The sequence below is a fragment of the Drosophila teissieri genome, chromosome 3R (genome assembly GCF_016746235.2).
Source record: "Drosophila teissieri strain GT53w chromosome 3R, Prin_Dtei_1.1, whole genome shotgun sequence".
NCBI lineage: Eukaryota > Metazoa > Arthropoda > Insecta > Diptera > Drosophilidae > Drosophila > Drosophila teissieri.
This window is the reverse complement of record NC_053032.1, coordinates 31,819,556-31,840,585: the sequence shown is the minus strand read 5'-3', so window position 1 is coordinate 31,840,585 and position 21,030 is coordinate 31,819,556. Positions and strand designations below refer to the sequence as shown.

General features: G+C 46.2%; 3 protein-coding genes across 3 annotated transcripts in view; 2 read left to right on the top strand and 1 right to left on the bottom strand.

Annotated features, from left to right (window-relative positions):
* LOC122620814 (rho GTPase-activating protein 100F) overlaps window positions 1–14,615 on the bottom strand; it is a 30,248-nt gene extending 15,633 nt beyond the window's left edge. The window contains exons 1-2 of the mRNA XM_043798448.1: window positions 14,180–14,615; window positions 9,671–9,991 (exon numbers count right to left, since the gene is read on the bottom strand). Coding sequence (XP_043654383.1) covers window positions 9,671–9,757 — 87 coding nt within the window. The 5' untranslated portion in view covers window positions 9,758–9,991; window positions 14,180–14,615. The remainder of the gene's footprint in view (window positions 1–9,670; window positions 9,992–14,179) is intronic.
* Window positions 14,616–15,751: 1,136 nt separating this feature from the next.
* LOC122622127 (ferrochelatase, mitochondrial) lies at window positions 15,752–17,493 on the top strand. The gene is made up of 5 exons (XM_043800323.1): window positions 15,752–15,848; window positions 15,903–16,281; window positions 16,469–16,570; window positions 16,626–16,947; window positions 17,006–17,493. The coding sequence occupies exons 1-5, from the start codon at window positions 15,812–15,814 to the stop codon at window positions 17,318–17,320; spliced, it is 1,155 nt and encodes a 384-aa protein (XP_043656258.1). The 5' UTR covers window positions 15,752–15,811; the 3' UTR covers window positions 17,321–17,493.
* A 246-nt stretch (window positions 17,494–17,739) lies between these two features.
* Window positions 17,740–20,976, top strand: LOC122622126 (solute carrier family 52, riboflavin transporter, member 3-A). The gene is made up of 2 exons (XM_043800322.1): window positions 17,740–18,287; window positions 19,499–20,976. Exons 1-2 carry the CDS (start codon window positions 18,172–18,174, stop codon window positions 20,844–20,846), a joined length of 1,464 nt encoding a protein of 487 aa, XP_043656257.1. The 5' UTR covers window positions 17,740–18,171; the 3' UTR covers window positions 20,847–20,976.
* The last annotated feature ends 54 nt before the right edge of the window (window positions 20,977–21,030 follow it).

Below are 21,030 nucleotides of genomic sequence, written 5' to 3'. Positions count from 1 at the left end.
CTAAACTCCATTGGGCGGAGTGCCAGCCAAAAAAGGATGCGGTGCAATCGGACATCGCGTATTTCACTTTACGCCTCGAGCAAGGGAAGAATGATTTCGTCTGGCCGTGCAAAAATTTCATTAATTTCAGACATACTAAATTAAAACCATACACAGGCAGGAGACCAACAGCTCCAAACAAAAGCTCCGCCACTAACTTGCAGACAACACAGCAAGAAGGTGGCCACGACAAGTGTTTTTTCTTTGAATTTTAGTTTATAGTTATGCTAGAAGGATTATGCAAGAAGGATCTTAAACCGGGAAAATAGTTCATGAACAGATTTTTGCAGTCTGACAAAATAAAAAGAGCGCACAGAGAAAAGGAATTTTATTTGGAATTTTAGAGCCACGAAGAGATTTAAAACATGATCCCATTTGTAAAGGAAATCAATCCCATTCATATGGAAGAGGGTTTCTAAAGTGGGAGTTTCTCTGAGTGTAGATAAAGGCAATGCCACCAGCTCCAGTTTCATTTCCCGCGCGGCTGCTTTGGCCATATAAACCGGGCAAGGCGTGGTGTGTGGGTGTAGGACTGGTGGCGGTGGCAGTGGCGATGGGCTTACTCTGCAGACGTGCTAAGACCAAGGGCGGCAAGTAAATGCCAAAAATTACATTCTGCCACTTTTGCAGACAAAAGATGAAAGCTCCAAAAATCCCGAGAGTTTGGCAACTGGCAACTGGCAGCAGGCAGCAGGCAACGCGGCGTATACGCAACGCGGGCCAAGCTACGTGGGTTAGCGTTGTCGAACATAATGGCTGCTTCATCCCTGCTCCCAGCTCCCTGCTCCCCGCTCCCCGCCTCTTTCCTCCCGCTCCGTTATCCTTGCCAGGCAATCGTCGGGCTGTTGAACCTTAAGTGTGTGCGTCTGCTCCAGAGCCAGGCCATGTGCCCATTTGTCTCTATGCGCGGGAGAGGTGGTGGGGTGGATATATCTGCCTTTGTGTGTGTGAGGGGGCGTGAGCGAACGCATTTGGCAACAAAAATTTTGTCTGTATATGGGACAGTAAACGGAAAAAACGAAAAAAAAAAAACGAAAAAAACGGCAGTGAAGGCGCACATAAATGAATGAGTCGTTGAAGAAATTGCGTTGTGTATACGCAGCGTTGTCTGGGCTTAATAAATTACTATTCGCTTGACACACACATTTCACACAGGAACACAGGGACACAGGGACACGTGCACTGGGCTCTGCCACACTTGATGGTGCTTGTTTACCCAGTGTAGATTTGCTTTCGCCTTGAAAAATAATATGTGTGTATTCCATAAGAGCGCTTTAATTGACTGACGTTTTTCTGTGACTTTCTCGTTCTTGCCTTTTTGGTTTTGGTATTGGTATTGATCGGGCGAACGAGGCAATTTACCGCGACATTTAACTTTTATCGCCGCGCTTCGTTTGCCTTTGTGCAATAATTTTCAGAGTCCGCCGCGGCGATGGCGAAAATGCCGTTCGACTCGCTTTCGAGGACCTCTGTTAAGCGCGCGTTTTTCCACCGCCGTTGCCCGCGTGCGTGAAATAGTATTGAATAAGTTGCTGTTTAATGAGTTTTACTACACGCCACGAACTCTGCGTCTGTGTGTGGGTGTGTGTGTATATGTGGTCGGATACTACTACGCACGCACGACGCTGCTGCTGTAACGGTGTCTCGACGAACGGACCACGACCACGAGTCAAACGTCCGGCGCGCTCAACTGAACCTTGCGTATTGAACACGCTGACCCGGCGAGCGCACTCCGAAGTCGGGAAACGGGAAAACGCGAGCCGAAGTTGCGGCGAAATTGGAGCAAAATACATTCACAAACAGGAAAAGCAGCACACACACGCACTCCCACCCACACTCTCTCCTGCAGTGGGAAAACTTTCTTGTGTAACGGGAGCGAAAGCTCGTGCTCGTGCTTGTGCTTGTGCTCCTGCTCGGAAAACTTCGGAAAACTTGGACACTGGTGTGCGTTTGCGCTCTGTGTGTGTATGTATTTGAATTATTCAACACGGAAAAATCGGCAGTCGGGATTTCGGGATTTCGGGCATTGAGTTTGCTACGCGCCAGGATAACGGGCTGCCAGTAACTCCTGCTTGCAACCGGACGGCAGAATCCCTCTTGAACTTGTCCAGAATGCCCAGGACTTTGGGTTTGCATAATGGATTTAAATACGCCGTTAATTGTGAATATTTTCCACAACATTGCCAACCGCAAATGAACATGACTACGATTTTCAACATAACTAATGCAAGATTTCTAATGATAAGATTTCTGATAACATTGTTTTTAGGGTTAAAACTTCGCCAGATCTTGTATTCCCGATTTCCTTACCCAGGACTCCATTAAAATCAAACCGATTTGCAAAGCTTGTTTGGTATCGATTCACGAGCTTTGATATCTGAGCATCATCCTGTTGAGGGCCTCTCGGGGAGCAGGCTAAGTGAATCCCACTCAAATCATTTCCACTCCACCACTTATGCCTTCGATTGACTCGCATGCACACTTGTACGAAAGTGCCCCTAATCCCGGCGTAGATAACAATTACAGGCACAGGACTATTTAAGGAAAGCGAGTGCCAAGCGAAAGGCCATGCCAACAAAGTGCCAATCATAGGAAATCGCTGGGCAGTGGACCCAACTCAAAAGCGCTGCGGGACCGGCTGCATGACAGTCAAACATTATGAATGATAAAGGTCCAACACAATGGCTGTTGTCTAAATGTTTGCATATCAAGCCGTTCGAATCAACGCAACGAAACAAAGCCAATTGGTTGGGAGGCGAGGCGGGACGGGGCGGGGCGGCATTATGAATATGTTTAATAGCCCCGTGCCGATGACACAAACAGATAAGACGTTGCCATTAAAAACGCATTACAATTGATAGGGGAACGAGTGCAGAGATTGGGGCCAGCGGGTGTGTGTGTGAGTGTGGTGGTCACATCATTCACAAAAGCTGCTTCGCTCCCACACTCTCGCACACACAATCGACACCAACACCACCGCACCACTCTAATGTGGGTCAGTTTGGTCCGCCAATCCGGCAGCCCACCGCTGACAGGCAATCAACTGTCAGGCCGGGCGGACATGCAAAGTGAATGCACTACTAGTGAAAAGTGTTTTCCAAGGCGCAGGCGACCCCGGGCATTCGCAGATGGGCAAACACACACGAGGATGATATTTCCCCGAAATACAACACGTTACGTATACGCACCATAGACGCCTGCGCGGATAAGATGCGCAAACAGTGGGCCACACTCGGCACTTCGCTAGCCACTGTGCTGGGTCATTGAATCTATCCAGCGACTCTGGCAGCCGGATGCGAACGGCTAATAACAAACTTCCGGAGAGGAAAAATTCTTTGTCATTGAAATTTGTCGAGCGCTGCAAGTTAAGCTCGCAGCTTCGCGCCGCTTAAATCGAAATCGAAATGCTATGCCTTTAACCATATCTTATGAAATGAATATCCTATAATATGCGAAGGCAACACTAGAGTCTGCCTCCATCACCCATCCTTTAACCTCTTAGCAATTCCATGGGCAACACACACATTGATCCTCCACTTCTTGCATTTTTTCAGAGCTCCAAAGTTGAGGTAAGCCTCTAACTTCTCAGGCAGAAGTTAGAGTGGTCAGGGAAGGATGAAAAAGGTGGGCTGAGAGTCCAAGTTTGATGCGGCTTTGATGCTGTTGCCCTCCAGTGATTTATGCAAAGTTTTTGCGCCGCCCTTTCGTGAGGCATAATCCGCTTAGAGACTGCGATTCGGGTTCAAAGGTAAGTCGCAGTTACGCGGTCGAAAGCGGGGAGTGGAGCGGCGGTGAAGGCCCACGCTAAATTGCCCTTTAAGTGCCTTCATTGGCAATTAATGCCGCCGGCGTTTGCCTTGGCACTAGACTAATTGCAGTCGGCGTTAACAACTAATCGCAATTGGCGTGAAAATGCTACATCAACTATGCAAACGTTTCTCGCCCTATCGAGTCCGTTTCCACCACTCCCCATCAATCACATTCGAAGCCCAACTACCTGCAAAGCCTTGGCACAATTCTGGCCATTGCCTGGTCTCCGCCTGAATCCGCCAGTTACATGTCATGGCCCAAGGCCCGGCTTTGTTCTCGCCTGGCTAATTGATGTCATTTGCTGTCTCTGGTTTGGTGTGGAGCCTCCGCATAACTACTTAAGCTTTGAAATGCCCGCACTGGAATATTATCTTCAGATTTGAATTCTAAATATCAAGGAGCACGCACAATCACTGTCATCCACAGGCATTTGGTAAGCTACTGCTGCTGTTGCAGGAAAACAGTTATAATAAACTTGTAAGCCCACTTATTTATTTACAAGATGAAGCTTTTGATGTGGTATGGACATTTATTTTGAATTATGTAGGTGAAGTCCTTTGACAGAAGAGCAATGTTATGACTTTCTAATAAACCCCAAAAAACATTATATTTTAATGGAACCAAATAGTATTTAGATCTTCACATTAAGGGCTTAATCTGTGCTTTGTATTTACCCCTTTGAGTCTTTGCATACTTAATGTCGAGCTACACGTGCCCACGTTTTTGCAAAACTTGCCAATCTGAAAAATGTCCCACCAACATTTCCTTTACTCTGGCCACTCTGAGGAAGCTCAGCCGCAAGACCCACAGAGTCTATCAGAAAAAAGGAAATAAAACAGGGGGAATAAACAACAACGAAATGGCTCTTATTTCTCTACTACAAAAGCTCTCCGTGCGCCGGAGAGAAATTCGGGAAAAGAGAACTGGGGTAGAAGAGCGAACGGAGAGAACGGAGAGAGAGCAACGCCAAAGCCCACCCGCCAACCTTAACCCACCAACCCCTTCGGATCTGTGCCAACAAATGCAAAATACGAATACGTTTAAGGTACGAAAAGTAAATGGGGGGCCGATGACGCTGGCAGGGGGAATTCCGCCGAAACGTAGCGAAATCCACAGCAAAGCAAACAGAAAATTTGAGCAGCCTGGGGGAAAGTGGGGTGGCTGGGTGGTTGAGTGGGTGGGTGGGTGGCTGAGTTGCTTGGAACACGCAAAGCCACGACCTATCCACACAACAATCGTGTGTGGGTGTTGAGTCCAAACAGCCAAACACTTGGCAGGCAACTGGGTTTACATGTGAGTGGCATAAACCGCTTTTAGTGCGCACACAGATACCCACGCACACTAGCGCACCGGTGTCGAGTTGTGAGTGTGTGCGTGGATGCTGCCTTCAGTGGGACTGCAGGTCGTGGGTTAATTTCGTTTTAGCACTGCAATTTCTGCAGCTGTCACGATTCGATCTCAGACTCGTCTATTCGTATGAGAATATTCAAATCTTGAATTTCGGCACATCAAGTTGTATCTTTTGTTCAGCTCGACTTCAGAATAAGTTCTTTGTGCATACCAACAAATTAAACTGAAGGCTAGCACTGCAAATATTTCTACCTTAATTATTCCAGCTTAACAGCACTGTGAGTGAATTAACATATTTTCAGTTTTGGGCATCCAAATGTTTTCTTAGTGCATCCATCACTCTTTGGCAACTGTGTTTGCTTGCAAAAAAGTGCCCTCAATATGCGCCCAGCTTTCACTACCCCGCACACACAGAGGAGCGCAGTTCGGCGAGGAGCTGATGTTTTCATGGTCCAAAAATAAATTGTGTCATACGCAGTGTTGCCAGTCAAAAGCCAGCCAGCCAGGCCAAGAGCAGAAAACACAAAAAGCAGAGCGGAGCTCAGCTCAGCCCAGCTCAACTCGGCTCAGCCGACGGGCAGCCCATTATCATTAGCTCCTGCAGGAGGCTGGGCTAATTCCCGCTCATCATTTTAATGGGCCGCCCGGCTGACGGAAATAATTAAAAATTAGTTAGGAGCGAAGCAAAGGTATGACCCCCGGGTCCTTGGTTCTTGGTCCTTGGTCCTTGGTCCTTGGATCCCGGCCATAAGTCAACTGTCAAGGGGACGGAACACTGCTCGGCCAGCTGCAAAATATAAACACGTTCGACAGTCCCCCGAAGGGGAAGAGCGACCCAGTGACAGGCAAATATTTTACGTGCACGCAACAAAGTCGAGTAAAGTCGAGTAAAGTCGACTCTTCGATGAACACGGCAACATTTCAATACGTCGCCCGTCGACACTCACTACTGACGACTGTCTCCCGCAGTTGCGTAAGACTTTTGCAATTAGTTGCGCAAATGGAGGGCACGTAGCTGAAGTGAGTCGAGCAGAAGAAGGACGAACTGGGTTTCGAGGCACGTAAGCATCCCTAACAAGGTAAGTAAAGTGCCGGCATGCGAGCCTAGGCACAGGAACCCGTCCTTGATCCAGTTGGCAAGTGTTGTGCAGCGGGTCAAAAGCGGAAGGAAACTTAGCTCGTTTTCCCTCGAATACGGCTGCAGCTCAGCTCACTGATTAATCAATTAGTTAATTGATTGTAGGTAAATACCATTTGCCCCTGTATGTTGCTACGATCGTGTGGCACCCGAAGTGGCATTTCGGAAGCCAGAGTAAAGTTAACTGGATGGCTAAGGCGCCGAGCTTCCGTGCCATTTTGCTCTATCGGAGCTCTTTCCAAGTCAGTGCACCCAAAATTAAGATTATTAGCTCCAAGGGGGAAACTTTTTGCGCTGCGTTGGCAGCAATTAGAAAACCGCTACACCTGCGTTGCCAATTAATAGTTTCAGCTTGTTCTTTTTTCAAAATCATCCGGCAACAAAAGCAATAGAAAGCAATGTGGGATTCCAGGAGGTGCAGCAGGGCTGAAACGATTTTTCTGGTCGCAGTAGTCGAGCAAGCCAACTGCAGGGAAAAGCAAAAGAAATCGCAGAAATATCGGGAGCAGTTGGCCGGGAGACAATGGGGAGAGAAATGCTGTGGCCGTGTTTGTCTTGGGCAAAACTTTCTACCTCTGAGAAGTATCTGTGTATCTGTGAATCTGTGACGGTGGCGGCACTGTGAAAATAAGGAACAGATTTCACTTCAGAACCCAAAGTAGCTTCTGAAAACTCCTTACAATTATTGAAGAAACAAAACTATTCAGTTGGACACTTTTCACAGTGTGTGTGTATAGAACCAGCAACACCATCACCACCAACTCCATCTGCAATTCCAGCTGAGGCAATAGTCTTATCTGCATTGAGGCAAAACTCTGTGCTAGTCGTCGCTTCCAGTTTCCTGGCTGCGTCTTCCAATTGTTGTTGCCAACTCGGAAGGAACTCAAACAGCCGAAGAAAGACTCCAGACTGCGGCTGCCTAAATGCCCGCCATTTATTTGTGAATGGCACTCCACAAACTCCAGGCCTTCGAAGACAGGAGGACCAGTTGCCAGGAGGGGACGCCATCGTTCTGCGCCATTTCAAAGCTCTAAACGTGCTGCTGCATGGCAAACAAGTTGGAGAAGTTTTCCACAAAGCCTCCAGCAGGCTCCCTATACATCAAGGGCCGCCGGCCACAGCCGCAACTATTTTCATAAACTTTCATTCAGCAGGCATCTAATCACGCAAACACTTAAAGGCCCTACAGCAAGTACTCCACAAATCTATAACAACAGCCTCGTCAACTTAAAGCACGCTTTGCCTAGTTTATATAAATTATGATTTTATGAATATAATTATACGAAATAAGACCCAATAGCAGCGTATTTGGTTACAAACGGATTGGGTAGCGAAATAATCAATCGCCATGTCGGCGTTTGTCAGTCAGATTTTCAATTAGGTTTCAAATGCAGCCAATGCACATTTACGGCTGCCACTTCACATCACTCATGCGTCGTTGCGCATAAATCAAAATAATTTACTGCCTCGTTGGCAGCGGAATTCGTTGAAATTCCGCCAAAAAGTGCTGCACTTCCAGCTGGATGCTGCTCCATTTCAGAGGGCAAAACAATCCCATTGACTGGTTTCGATTTCAGCCGGGCCCGCCTTCCAATTTGTAATGCAATATGCTGATTTCTCCCTCCGCCGACACGCCTCCAATCCCTGCAATCCCTGGTTGCCTGTTTGGCTGCCAGTCAACACTCGTGTGCCAATAGAAATGCCAATGCGTCTCACTTGACCAACTTTGCAGCTGCTTGCCGCTCCTCAAGTGCCAAGCAAACGGAAGCCGAGCAGTATTGGCATACAAGTTTGACATTCTGCCCGGCAGCGTCTTATTTCAATTAAAAATTGTTTAACAAATCAATTTACTGCGCCTGGCGCAAAACTGATTAAAGCAACGGCAGCCATAGAAGCCAAGAAATGCAATTTAAAAGTGGCGCCAGGCCGCACCGCGCCCGGAATACCCTTTCTGGCCCTCGCCAGTTCACAGATCACAGATTTCCCGGCGAATCTCCGCTTTCTCGGGCCAGATGCACATTTTTGAACGGGATAAGGGCTCCCACTGCAAATTGAATTCCTCGCCAGCCCCGCGGGACGATTAAGCAGGCGTCTTCGGCGTGAGTGCAGAGGGTAAATTAATTTATTTGTTAAACTTTGCTATGTCAGGGAGCCAAAGTCAAAGTTTGCAGCGCGGCGAAAAGAAAAATAATCAACTATAACTAAAACAAACAGCCGGCAGAGTGAACGCAGGGCGTGGCTGCGTTCCAAATGCGTCGGCAACCGCATCTCCAAGGACTTATCCGCAAGGACTTTATCATAAAGTTTCTCCTGGTGGCTGGCAAAGTTCCTAGAAGGCGACCAGTGATGGCAACCTTGCTACGACGATGAAAAGAACCCTAAAATAATAGCTATTACAGGTTGTCAAGAATTTCGAGAGTCTTAATTTATAACGATTAGAGGGAACATAGCCAAGAAACCTGTATGAATTCGTAAGTTCAAATTATTGATTATAACTAAAGCAGAAGTAGCACCCTTTCAGGTTCCTAGACATTTCAATTTCTTTGCCACTTCTTCCCGCTTCTCCATGCAAGTCAAACTGGAGCACCTTGCTCAGTTAGGTGCCTAATGTACGGGCAAGCCGCAGGAGGATGAGGTGGTGCCGGGCCAGGTGGGAGCAGTCGAGTAAACACTCTTATCCATTCCACTAAGCACGAATCGCAATCAAATTAAGTGCTGTCGGCCAGCAGATTAAACCCCTTTGTTCAGCCCAATTACTCGGCATTCAATCGGGAGTTCATTTCAAAAATTGCATTAAATAGTGCGGTAACTTTGATTAAAGTCCGATAGACGGCACACGTGTGGCTTGTAATTGAATTTGTCGCCATCTGTGTATCTGTGTATCGCTTGCATTAAGGAGGGAGAGAAACATGTTCGCACTTTGTGTGCAAACACCACCCCGAAAGGTGAACAGCCCCCAAAAAGTGGCATGCAACCATCCACATGTCCTCGCATCGTCTGCGGCGCCGCCAGCAGCATATAAATCAGATTTTGCAATTAAGTCTTCATTGAAATTCAGGCGTAAACTGAAAATTTATTATGGCAGCCACGATGATAATAAGGGAACCGTGGTGCTCCCCTCAGTTGACTGACAGATTGTGCCACTTTCCCCACTTATGGCGCTTCAAAGGACGAGTATGTGTAGAACTTCCCACCTCTCCTAATTGTTCTTATTTCTAAAGCACTTTTTCATTTATACATATCACTAGTAAAATACCTTTATATAGTTAATAGTTAATGGCACTAAAAAGAAGCTCATTTGACACCCCTGGAAGGTTTAAGTCAATTACTCACCTTTCTGCGTCCACAACAAAGCATTCTTCGCACACGCGAATTTCCAGTAGCTGCTTTCAATCGAGTAAACTTCTTCTTCCACTGCATTTATTAGTGGGGATCCGATTGGGAATATCTTCCTTCGTTCCTGTCCTTCCTCTTCCTGCGCCTTGGGTGGGGTTTCGTTTGAAGGCAACTTCTGTTAATTGCCGTATTTGCTCGCTCGTCCAACTAGAGCTGGTAGCGATGGCATTTGGTCAATGCTGAACACGTTCCTCTTGGTTCCTTACAAAAATGCGATATAAAAATGCAAGATCGGGGTTCGTTGCGAGTGGAGTGTTCCTGCAATCGGAAAGCGGAGGCAGTAATGAGTTAAAGAACGAGCTCAGAGCCACAAACAAGTATTTACTGTCATATGACTGTCAGCAAGCTGGCACATCTACTCGCCACTAGGACGCCTGATGGGTCGAGGTACAGTGGGCCCCGAAAGCCCGACATTTATAGATTATACTGGTGCGTCACAATTCATAATTTCTTCATAGACAATCGAACAATTCTTCGTTATAAAATATTCCTATAAGGTAAAGCAAACTAATTATTTACTTAGTTACCGGGGTAGTCAACGAAAGTATTTTATTCCATTGTTCTCTAACAAGCGTTACACTGTGCATCGCTTTGTGTGTTTGACAGTGTATCTCGTAATGCCTAACTTAATGAAGCTTTACACTTCGCGGGTCTGAAGCCACGAGCCTGACATGTGTCATATGCATTTGCTTGACAAGGCATTCGAGCACTTGGACAGCCCTCCTCCCGACTGCTCCTCCGTATTATGCATATATCGGGTAGCTGTCTGTCTCTGATTTTATAGCGCTGATATTGCAATCCTTGGCTTTCGTCCTCAGTAAATAATAAATAAAACACTGTTTGCTTAGCAGTGGGACTATGGATAATGGCACAAAAGGAAAGAGAGCAGGGGGTCACATTGATGGGTCACTGTCCGCTACCGCATGGCATCTCCCAAAAAAGTATGCTACAAATTGTAACATTTTACAAATAAGCTATTTTGGACTTTTCAATTATATATTATATATATTATATTAATGCTTATGCTTTAAACATCAATTACAGCTAACCAAGGACACATTTCTCGCATTGAGGATATTTTAGCGTATGTGGGCCACTTCTGGTTCTGGTACATCCTTGGCAACTTGACAAAATGCGCGCTCATTCGCATAGCTGTATATTTATGGTAATGAAGCGGACCAGCCTGGCCTTTGGGCTAATTGTGTTGGCCCAGTTTTCGTTAGGAAGCTGAACTTGCTTTTTGCTAGGCTCTTGCGAGGAACATTTCCATTCGGATCCTTAACAGCACTGGAAAAGCTTTTATACGTCAACAATATATGGCGCTAAAGGCAAAGTTCATTCCTTTCTTATAGCTTCCTGTTAAGTGAACACAGTAACAGTGCTTTGGCCTCAAAATGAAAGTTATGATTTATTTTTCAACAATAATGTAACTCTTATCTGAACATTTATTGCATTTCATTCTTTCATTAACGATCAATACCCAAGGACTTAACATTGAGTATACCATTTTCAGATAGATTATTCATCGTCATCATCAGGATGATCATTGTCATCGACATTAAAGTGAGACGTAGGGAAAAACCAGTAAAGCCTTGGCTGGCACATTGCCACAACTCGAGATTTTGTTCCATAAAGCAGCTTGCCTCCTGCGAACTCCTTCCTTGCACCCGCCGTAATTGCAATGAAAAATGTAACAATCGTGCACAGGACATTCCAATGTACAAAGAAGAATGTGGAGCTATGTCCTCAGGAACATGTCAGGGGGTCCAGCTGCGTCACTGACAACTGATTTCCTTGCCAGTTTTCAACGCTAGTTCCAGTGATGTCAAAGAACTTACGGAGAGTATACAGCTTTTAAAGTCTAGAAATTGTATTCCGAAATTTCTAAGAACCTGCTGTACCTGAACCTGAATGGTGTTTCATATCCATACTCTACGTTTTTATTTTTAAGCACAATGGGAAACATATTGAACGAGCAATTCTGGCAGGAACCAGATATTTAGCTAACAAAGCCTAACCGGCATCTCTGCCGGGAGTACGAGGTACGGAACGGAAAAAAGTCTATTCATAATTCCTTTCGAGGCGGGTGCACTGCATCAGTGCGGGGGAACTGCATGAGCTGAAACATGCAGATACAAGATACTTTGTGTCACACTGGCAGCAGCGACATAGTACAGCAGTCAGACAGGAGAGATGTTGCCCGGGTGTTCAGCAGCAGCAGCAGCTACACCCATTACCACATCGAGAACAACTTTACCAGTCACCAGCCACCAGTCACCAGTCGCCAGTCGCCGGGAATGTTGTCTAGGCACGCATAAAATGTATTATAATGACATCATAAATTGCGCTCGCTATGTGTGTGCATAAATGAGTGACATAGCTGGCCCGCACTCCGCTCCAGCGGCAGAAATGGCAAATCATTTATCAAATAACAAAAAACGGAGACTTCTTGCAGCAAACTGTACAAAGTACAAGTACAAAAACGAATTGGCAATGCTAAGCAAAGCTGCTGGGCTATAGCTTCCCTACAAGAAACCAAATTTATAACGAAATGGTCATAAATAATAAAAACTGAATCTAAAAAGATATGTACAGAAATTTTAAAATAATAAAAAATTTTACACTTCACGATTATTTTTGCCTAAGGCAGTGCCACAATGACGAAAGACAGATTTATCGATTTCCCGTTTTGGGCTCAGTTCTAACCCCATCATGGCATTATTTGGTATTGTTATTGCTGCGTTCAAGTTTATCCACAACGCCCTCCCCATCAGTCCCTTGTCCACACATTGACTGGTTAGTAGCACCCGACAAAGGAACATACAGCGAAGCAGAGACCCACCACTGGGGACCGTCGCACCCTCACCTTACCCTCATATCCACATACCCTCCATCACACCCACTGGGCTTTGCCGCACGCTCATGCGACTGCACACCCACTGAGGCAAAAAAAGGATACTTCCCTCTATAAGTTATCATCATTTTAATCGGTTCATTGTATCGGTATGATTGTTAGGCGGAGAGGCCCGATACTGAATAGCAGCCTTTGACAATTCATATTATGATCAATTGCTTTTCTGATCGGGGTCCATCATCAATATGAAAAAACATTATTTGCAGTGCAGTCGCGTCGCGCCATGTGGTCCTTTCCGCCGGTGCTCAGCTGCCTCGCCAGGCGACTGTGCAACATGCCACCAGCAACCCGCAACTGGAACTCGCAACTCCGAATTTGGAGCTCACAGCTCGCCACTTGGACGACGGATAGAAGTCGCGTTAAAATGCCAAAAATATGCTCGAAACCATAGAAACTAGCAAAGTTGCGGGGAGACCCTGGGTTTTATCTAATTAGTGAGTGCAGAATCAAAAGGACGGAATTATGGCTGCACAGCATGGGAGCCACTATCCCCACATTAGATTACAGCCCGGCTTCATGCCACATAAGCGGACCAAACGAAATAGTATGAAATTTCGAGGGTAAACCTTCTCTTTAAAGATTTTCTACAAGTGAACTATACTGCTTTAAAATTAACGTCCTGACTTGTCCTTTTTCAAAGAGAAAATACCACAAACGAAGCAAATTTAATAAAACAAAAAGTACAAAGCGATTTTAATGGTTTCTAGGAAAAAGTATATTTTTGGCTAACATAGAAATCTTGCTAGTATTATTTTTTATACCAGGGGTTTTTAAAGTTCTGACATAAAATTAAGATAGTTGTGTGGCTCGGCTTGAATTCGTTTTTAAAAATTATTTTTATGGAATGGGGCTCCACACAAAGTTCTCTGTTTGCTGGTAAATTGGAGCAAAGCTTTTAACTGGGGGGTAGTTTGCTGGACTGAAGGGGCGATTCGGAGGGGTGGGAGGAATGGTGGCTTTGAGCATAAAAAAGCGGACAAAAAAGATTTTTGATTGTTAATGTCGCGGTAAATGTTTTGCTTCTGTATCCTCAATCCGCGTCGTATATACCTTGGAGTTTTTTTTTTGTACTTTTAAGCTTTGTCGTACTTTTTTAAGTTTGTCCTACTGGTGTGATATTAAAGCACATACTTAATATCGCATTTCCCATTGGATCGTAATTCCATGTTTTTTTTTCAAAATTATTGGAACCTTTACTAGCCAATGATTGGATTGATTATTCAGACCATAATAAATGCAAACAAAGTTAGTCCAAGCATAAGTAGTTCAAAACGCGAAAAAGAAGTTGGAGCTCTCTAGAGCTTAGTCTGAAAACAGGACATTTGCCGGAAGTGATCACTTATTTGAGTTGTGGCAGCATTATTCAGCAAAGACGGATTTGACAACGACAAGGTCATTTCCAATGATGGACTTGTCTCTCATCTATTAGGTTTTTAATTAACTGAAAGCCGTCGACTTCATTGCCGCCCGTCAGTTTGCGTTGCACGCCCGCCGAATGGTTGTCCGGATAGGCCCCCTTTTAGCAAACTCACCTGCACTTTGGAACGGGGTACACCTCCTCACGTCCTGATGCTTGACGTTTTCCGTCTAATCCGTGCCAACGGCTGCTGCCCAAGTTATGAAAACATGAGATCACAAATTGCAAGGGACAACTGGGGCCGGGGTGAAGAGGGGCGGAGGTGTGGGAGTGGGCTAGTTGCAGTCACCGGTCGTGAATGTGTGCCGCGTTGTGAAAAGGATGCACTTGCTCTCTCTGGTAGCTCTCTCTTTCTCTCTCTTCCTCTCTATCTATTTCTATCTCGTTCGCTCGCTAGCTCTGGCTTTTATTTCGGCTTCGATTTGTTTTAATTTCCGCTGAAGCTGCTTTGACTTCCGGGGGCAGTGAGAATGCAAAATGCAAAATGCGAAATGCAATTGGCTAGGTGCGGGTTTTTGTTGTTAGAGACGTATCGCTGGTTCGGTGGTCAATGGCTGGCGATTCCGAGAAGCAGTACATCCTTGCAGCCTCTCTTTGCTCCTTTCTCCGCCGTCTTTCGTTGCCTTTCGTTTCGTTTCACAGTTTCGTCGCATTCACGGCTTTCACGGCTTTCCATGCAACTTTTTTGCTGCGGCATTTTTTGCGCAACTTGTGAGATAATTTCAACATGTTTTTGGTTCCCGGAAAAAGTGCAATTTACTTTTTTCCCTTTTCATTGATCTGTGCGCGAGGGTGCTTGCGGGCGCGTGTGTGTGGGTCGCGGCGGGCGGGTGTGAGAGTGTGTGGGTGTGCGGGGAGCCCGTAGCGGAATGCGTCCGTGTGGCAGCGCGAAGCTTTCGCAACTATGCGAATTTGCTGCGTACGAATTTCAGTATAATAAAATATCCTGTTCCTCTTCTAAGTCGAGAAAGAGAGCAAGAGAGCGCGAGTAATCCTGCGCGTGCGCCACGAATTGGAGCAGTTGAATGCTGCTGGCGATAACACGGACATGGACACAGCACCAATACTCGCGCACGTACACCCACCACCGCGATGGCGCTCCTTCCCTCTCACTCCCACTCACTCCAAAACTCCCTACGTTTTTTTCACTTTGCTGCGGCGCTTGTCCTTTTGCTGTTCACCGATGCTAAACGTCACTTTCCGGTGTTTTTATAGCTTTTTTAACTTTTGGGACCCTGGGTCGCTAGTTTTTTTGTGTTTTTGCGCAGCAATTGAGCCTGCATTCGGTGGAAAAACTACAAAATATTCTTTGATCGGAGGAAACGAAACACTCGCAGCAAGCGACGAGAGCGAAATGCAGCGTGCGTGAGCGAGACTGCACGACAGTTAGCTTTACCGTTGCACACAGAGTTGATGACGAGCGAGAGGAATAAGGACGCAGGCGCGAAAAATTCCTGTTGTGCGGTTTAAAAACAGTATATACTAAACATCGGCTGGGGTTTCATTAAATGAAATTAAAATAGAAAGTATGTAACAAAAGAAAATATTTAAAAACAGATAACTAAGACACAATGATAATGTTTGTATTACTGCAGATCAATAGTTGTTATCTTTTCTACATAGATGGCGTGACTGTTATTTCTTTACAGAGGTCTGTTACGTGCTCCGTTGGTATAAATAATATAATATCAACTGGTAACACTGCTCGTCACCGGTGCAATCAATTTGGGTCATTTTAAAAGAAACTATGTTTTTGCATAACACAAAGCTGTGCCGACTGGCAAGTGAGTATATGAGTGGATACTTTTTATACGCCGAAACTACATATTCCCCCACAGGTGGTCTGGCAGGGGGCGTGCGCCACCTTAGCGGTCAGAAACCGAAGACAGCGATCCTAATGCTGAACATGGGCGGTCCGACGCACACGGACCAGGTGCATGACTACCTGCTTCGTATCATGACCGACCGGGACATGATCCAGCTGCCGGTGCAGAGCCGTCTGGGTCCGTGGATCGCTCAGCGCAGGACGCCCGAGGTGCAGAAGAAGTACAAGGAGATCGGCGGTGGCTCCCCGATCCTTAAGTGGACCGAGCTGCAGGGCCAGCTCATGTGCGAGCAGCTGGACAGGATCTCCCCGGAGACAGCACCTCACAAGCACTACGTCGGTTTCCGCTACGTGAATCCCCTCACCGAGAACACGCTGGCCGAGATCGAAAAGTGAGTGGGGTCGGGAAGTAGAATAAGAGTGATGTAAATAACCCGAGGGTCTTGAAAATGGACGTTAACATATTTTAGTTTTAGTAAATAAGTTTGTATAGACTATAGCTGCAATTAGTGACTTCTTGGGCGTCCTGAAGAATACAACTTTTTGATATTTAAATGGAAACATTTAACCTAATTACAGCGACAAGCCAGAGCGCGTTGTTCTCTTCTCACAGTATCCACAGTACAGCTGCGCCACCTCCGGATCCAGCTTTAACTCCATATTCACCCACTACCGGAACAAGTAAGTTAAGAACCTAAGAAGTGCAGCTGTATATTTGATCCCTTCTTTACTTTAGTAATCTGCCCTCGGATATCAAATGGAGCATTATCGACCGGTGGGGAACCCATCCACTTCTAATCAAAACGTTTGCCCAGCGAATTCGTGACGAGCTGGCGAAATTTGTGGAGACGAAACGTAACGACGTGGTCATACTTTTCACTGCCCACTCCCTTCCCCTTAAAGCTGTGAACCGGGGCGACGCGTATCCCTCGGAGATTGGTGCTAGCGTGCACATGGTGATGCAGGAACTTGGCCAGACGAATCCCTACAGCCTGGCTTGGCAATCCAAGGTGGGCCCGCTACCCTGGCTAGCGCCCGCCACCGATGATGCCATAAAGGTGTGACTTCAATCCGGGATTTTCATTTCCATCCACTAAAGCAAACCCATCTTTACAGGGCTATGTTAAGCAAGGCCTGAAGAACTTCATCCTTGTGCCCATTGCCTTTGTGAATGAGCACATCGAGACGCTGCACGAGCTCGACATCGAGTACTGCGACGAACTGGCCAAGGAGGTCGGCGTGGAGGAAATCCGTCGAGCTGCAGCCCCCAACGATCACCCGCTGTTCATCGACGCTCTGACAAACGTTGTGGCAGACCATCTGAAGTCCCAGCAGTCGGTCAACCCCAAGTTCCTCATGCGTTGTCCCATGTGCTCCAATCCAAAGTGCAGGGAGAGCAAAAGCTGGTACCGGCAGCTCTGCTCGAACTAAGCAACCAAGGGAACTTGCGAGACTGGGAAGCACTTCGTGACAAGCGTTTTAAGTGCTGCAGCTGAAGGAGAACATTTATTCATTCATTTGGGTTTCTGGGGGATTGGTTTTCACATACTGGTGTTCATTACTTTCCGCTTTAATTAAAGACACTGTTGAACAGTAAAAACATAGCACAGTTGGCTTTGGAGTATTAGCTGAGTTGAAAACATCTGGAATGCTAAAATGTATCTTTTAGATACATTCTTGGCGAATGCCAAACGAGCCTGGAACCACCTCCTCCTAGGAACACAGTTTATGAGTTTGAAACCCATAACAAAACAGTTACTCTGTATAAAGAGAGCAGTATTTTCAAATGTTCTCTTATCTTAGTCACGCTCTCTTTGTCGCACGTGCGATGGCTGCGGTATTTTTTCGCCGGACGAACAGCTGTTCGACTGTCAGCTTTATTCTTACCTCCCGACCCGATGTTTATTAAATCAAATTCGACTTTTTAGTGTTCAAATGGCTGACAAAATTTGCGAAAGCTGGTCGTGCTCACCTCCAGTCGACTCCTTCCCCTGGACACTCTTGCATTTCACATCCTGTTGCGCCGTCAATGGAACATCCCAGAATATTGCATAATTGAGACTTCCCGGGCCTTCAAATTGGAACTTCGACTTTCAATTAATTGACGGCTCGCACGAAAATTAACCTGCCAATTGCCTTCGATATTCCGCATTACGCCAATTGAGCCGTTGATTTTTAATAACTAACCGAGGCTCTTTTGGCCACAGTGGCCCGGATCGGGAAATCTAATCGTCGTCGCAGGGACCATAAAACCATTCGAAGAGCACACTCCGACTCCGAATATGAGCAGGTACCAACGGAACCGTGGAGCTGGTAGCCCTACAAATCCAGCGGGGCCAGTCTACGGCGTGATCTCGACGTTGGACGACGCATCTCCGAGTCCCGCGGATTTCGCCAGGTAAGCGACTAGTCACTGCCATCGGGTTTTGTTTACGCCTCTTTCGCCTGAAGGGCAAAAACCAGTTTGGAATCGGGCTAAAATGCTGCGGGCGGGCTTTCATTCCATCTCTCTCTCCAATTTTGCTGGCATTATGTTTTACGACCGCATCATGACATAGCAAGTTTAACTTTGGAAAACCAACCACTGGTGTTACTCCAATTTCAAATTTCGTACTTATTTCATTATTGTGTTATCAGCTTTCACTTGCAAGCACTGTAAATGTAAGTAAACTGAAACTTGGAGTTTTCAAATTGTATGAATTTGTAAAACAAACCGATTTGTAGCGACAACAACTTATTGGGATCCACTAAAAATGTTCAATACATTTGTTTTGATATACTCCTTCTAAACTTGAGGAATCCCTTTAAAGATGAAATTAATGCAAGCTAAGTTCGATTGTGATTCTTATCGTCTTCAGCCAGATACGTGCAGACATCGGCACTCCACTCGAATGGTCACAAATTAATTGAATTAGCAGATTAGATGGGGATCGTATGTGACCGACGGCACACACTTAATATCACCTGAAAATAAGATTAGCGCAGAGATATATCCATTTTAGTATATCCAAAATAAATCAAAGTATTACTTGGCACATTTTATTTTTACTCCAGAAAAAGATTAACCTTGTAGATGGAATGAATGTATTGATGGGTGTTTCCATGGGACTGCAATATCAGCTTTTTCTTATTTTTAAAATGGGGGCTTTCAACAGAAATGATTTTATACACTGTTTACAAGATTCCCGTGTGGTTTACAATGTTTATATGCACATACATTCAGTCGTGTGGAACGTAACGTAAAGCCACAGAACCAGTTTAATCGCGTTCACTTGGTTATCTGTCCAAAAGACAAACATAATGAACTGTAGATACCATATGCTTGATAATGACTTTTTAAGGCTTATCTGAACCATTGAGCAAAATAAACCCGTAATTCAGACTTGGGTGCCATAAACCTAGGCAAATATCAGCGTACAATGTAGCATGTTATTATATTTCTTTATTAATTATTCTTAAGAACATTGGGTGTTTTACATTCCAAGTAATCTAATCAGAAAATGAAAGGTAACTGATTTTTGAATTATTGCTAGAAGTTTATTGCCAGATTTATGTCTCAGATGTATACTATAGTATTGATGTCTATCTAATCTCCCATTCTTTTTACAGATGCTCCTCTCCCGAGGCCAAGAAAAGTGAGCTGAGCTTGTTCCTTAACTGGGGAGGCCCCCGAAAAAATATGGAGATTAGCCCCAAGCCAAGAAACCGCAGCTGGATCGTCGACGTGCTGGCCATCTTCTTCGGCATAGGCACCTGGCTGGGCGTCAATGGCACCTTCATTCAGCTGCCCCTTCTGGTGGACGAAGCCCCGGAGGGCTGGAGTCTGCCCTCCTACCTTAGCGTTATGGTCCAGATCGGCAATTTGGGACCACTGCTCTACACGGCTATCCAGAAGTACTCGCCGAAGAAACTAAATGATGGTTGGACCATTCACGGAGTGCTTCTGGTGGGAGCCATATCCTGCTTGCTGACGGCGTTCTTCTACAACAAAACCGCTTCGGTGGCTGGCACAGATCACAGCTTAGCCCTCTTTTTGCTCACCTGCTTCACGGCGCTGAATGCGTGCACGAGCTCGGTGCTTTTTATGCCCTACATGGGACGCTTCAAGGAGCAGTACATGGTCACCTACTTCATTGGAGAGGGCCTGAGTGGTCTCCTGCCCAGCGTGACGGCTTTGATCCAGGGCATCGGCGAGAGTGGCGACTGTGTACTGGTCAACGTAACCGAGAGCGGAGAGGGGGTCTACGAGCTGCAGAAGACACCTCCGAGGTTCGATACCCGTGTCTTCTTCCTCATCCTTTTCGCGCTCATGGTGCTGGCCTATGTGGGGTATACCCTTTTGAACTCACTCCCCTTGGCCAGGAAGGAGTACGCGCAGGTGACCGTCAGTGAGGGCAACAAGTACGTTTACGGAGAGGCGGATAACCAGCCAAAAGCGGAGAAGCTGAGTAAAGGACAGTACACATACCTGCTCCTGCTAATCGGTGCGATTTCGCTGTTCAGCAACGGAATGTTCGGCAGCATACAGTCCTACTCCAGTGCCCCGTACGGAAGCCAAGCGTACCACCTGGCAGCCACCCTCAGTGTGATAGCCAATCCGGTGGCCTGCTTCATGGCCATGTTCCTGCATTTCACCTCCCTGCGGATTATCACAGTGCTCTCTATCCTTGCGGGTCTCCTGACCAGCTATGTTTTTACCACGGCGGCCCTAAGCCCTCTTCCGCCTCTTCACGATCAGACCGTGGGTGCCGTACTCGTGGTCACCGCCTGGACTTTGCTGGTCGGGATTGTGAGCTACACGAAACTGGGAATCACCACGGTTATGCGGGCGCAGGGTGGACAGTCGCTGGTCTGGGTGGGCGCCATCACGCAGCTGGGATCCGCCATTGGAGCAGTGGCCATCTTCTTTGCTATCAACTACTCGGACCTTTTCCAGGCCGCACAGTCGAACTGTTAACCTCGCCGGAAACTCGACGGAGCCAGAATATCCAGGGATGCATCGTGATTTTATAAATGTTAGTTAGTGTGATATTTTAATGTGTATGTCCACCTCAAGTCACAATGAAGACAATACCTTATTACCAGAACTCGCGCCTATTTTGTACAACCATTTGAGGTTGACTTGCAACAGTTCGTAGTTT

What these genes read in the sequence shown, in the direction of transcription:
- LOC122622126 (XM_043800322.1), top strand. Translation starts at nt 18,172, where the DNA reads ATGAGCAGGTACCAACGGAACCGTGGAGCTGGTAGCCCTACAAATCCA. An exon ending in AGTCCCGCGGATTTCGCCAG is followed by an intron (nt 18,288 to 19,498) that starts GTAAGCGACTAG and finishes TTCTTTTTACAG; the next exon opens with ATGCTCCTCTCCCGAGGCCA.
- LOC122622127 (XM_043800323.1), top strand. Translation starts at nt 15,812, where the DNA reads ATGTTTTTGCATAACACAAAGCTGTGCCGACTGGCAA. An exon ending in AAAGCTGTGCCGACTGGCAA is followed by an intron (nt 15,849 to 15,902) that starts GTGAGTATATGA and finishes ATTCCCCCACAG; the next exon opens with GTGGTCTGGCAGGGGGCGTG. An exon ending in TTCACCCACTACCGGAACAA is followed by an intron (nt 16,571 to 16,625) that starts GTAAGTTAAGAA and finishes TCTTTACTTTAG; the next exon opens with TAATCTGCCCTCGGATATCA.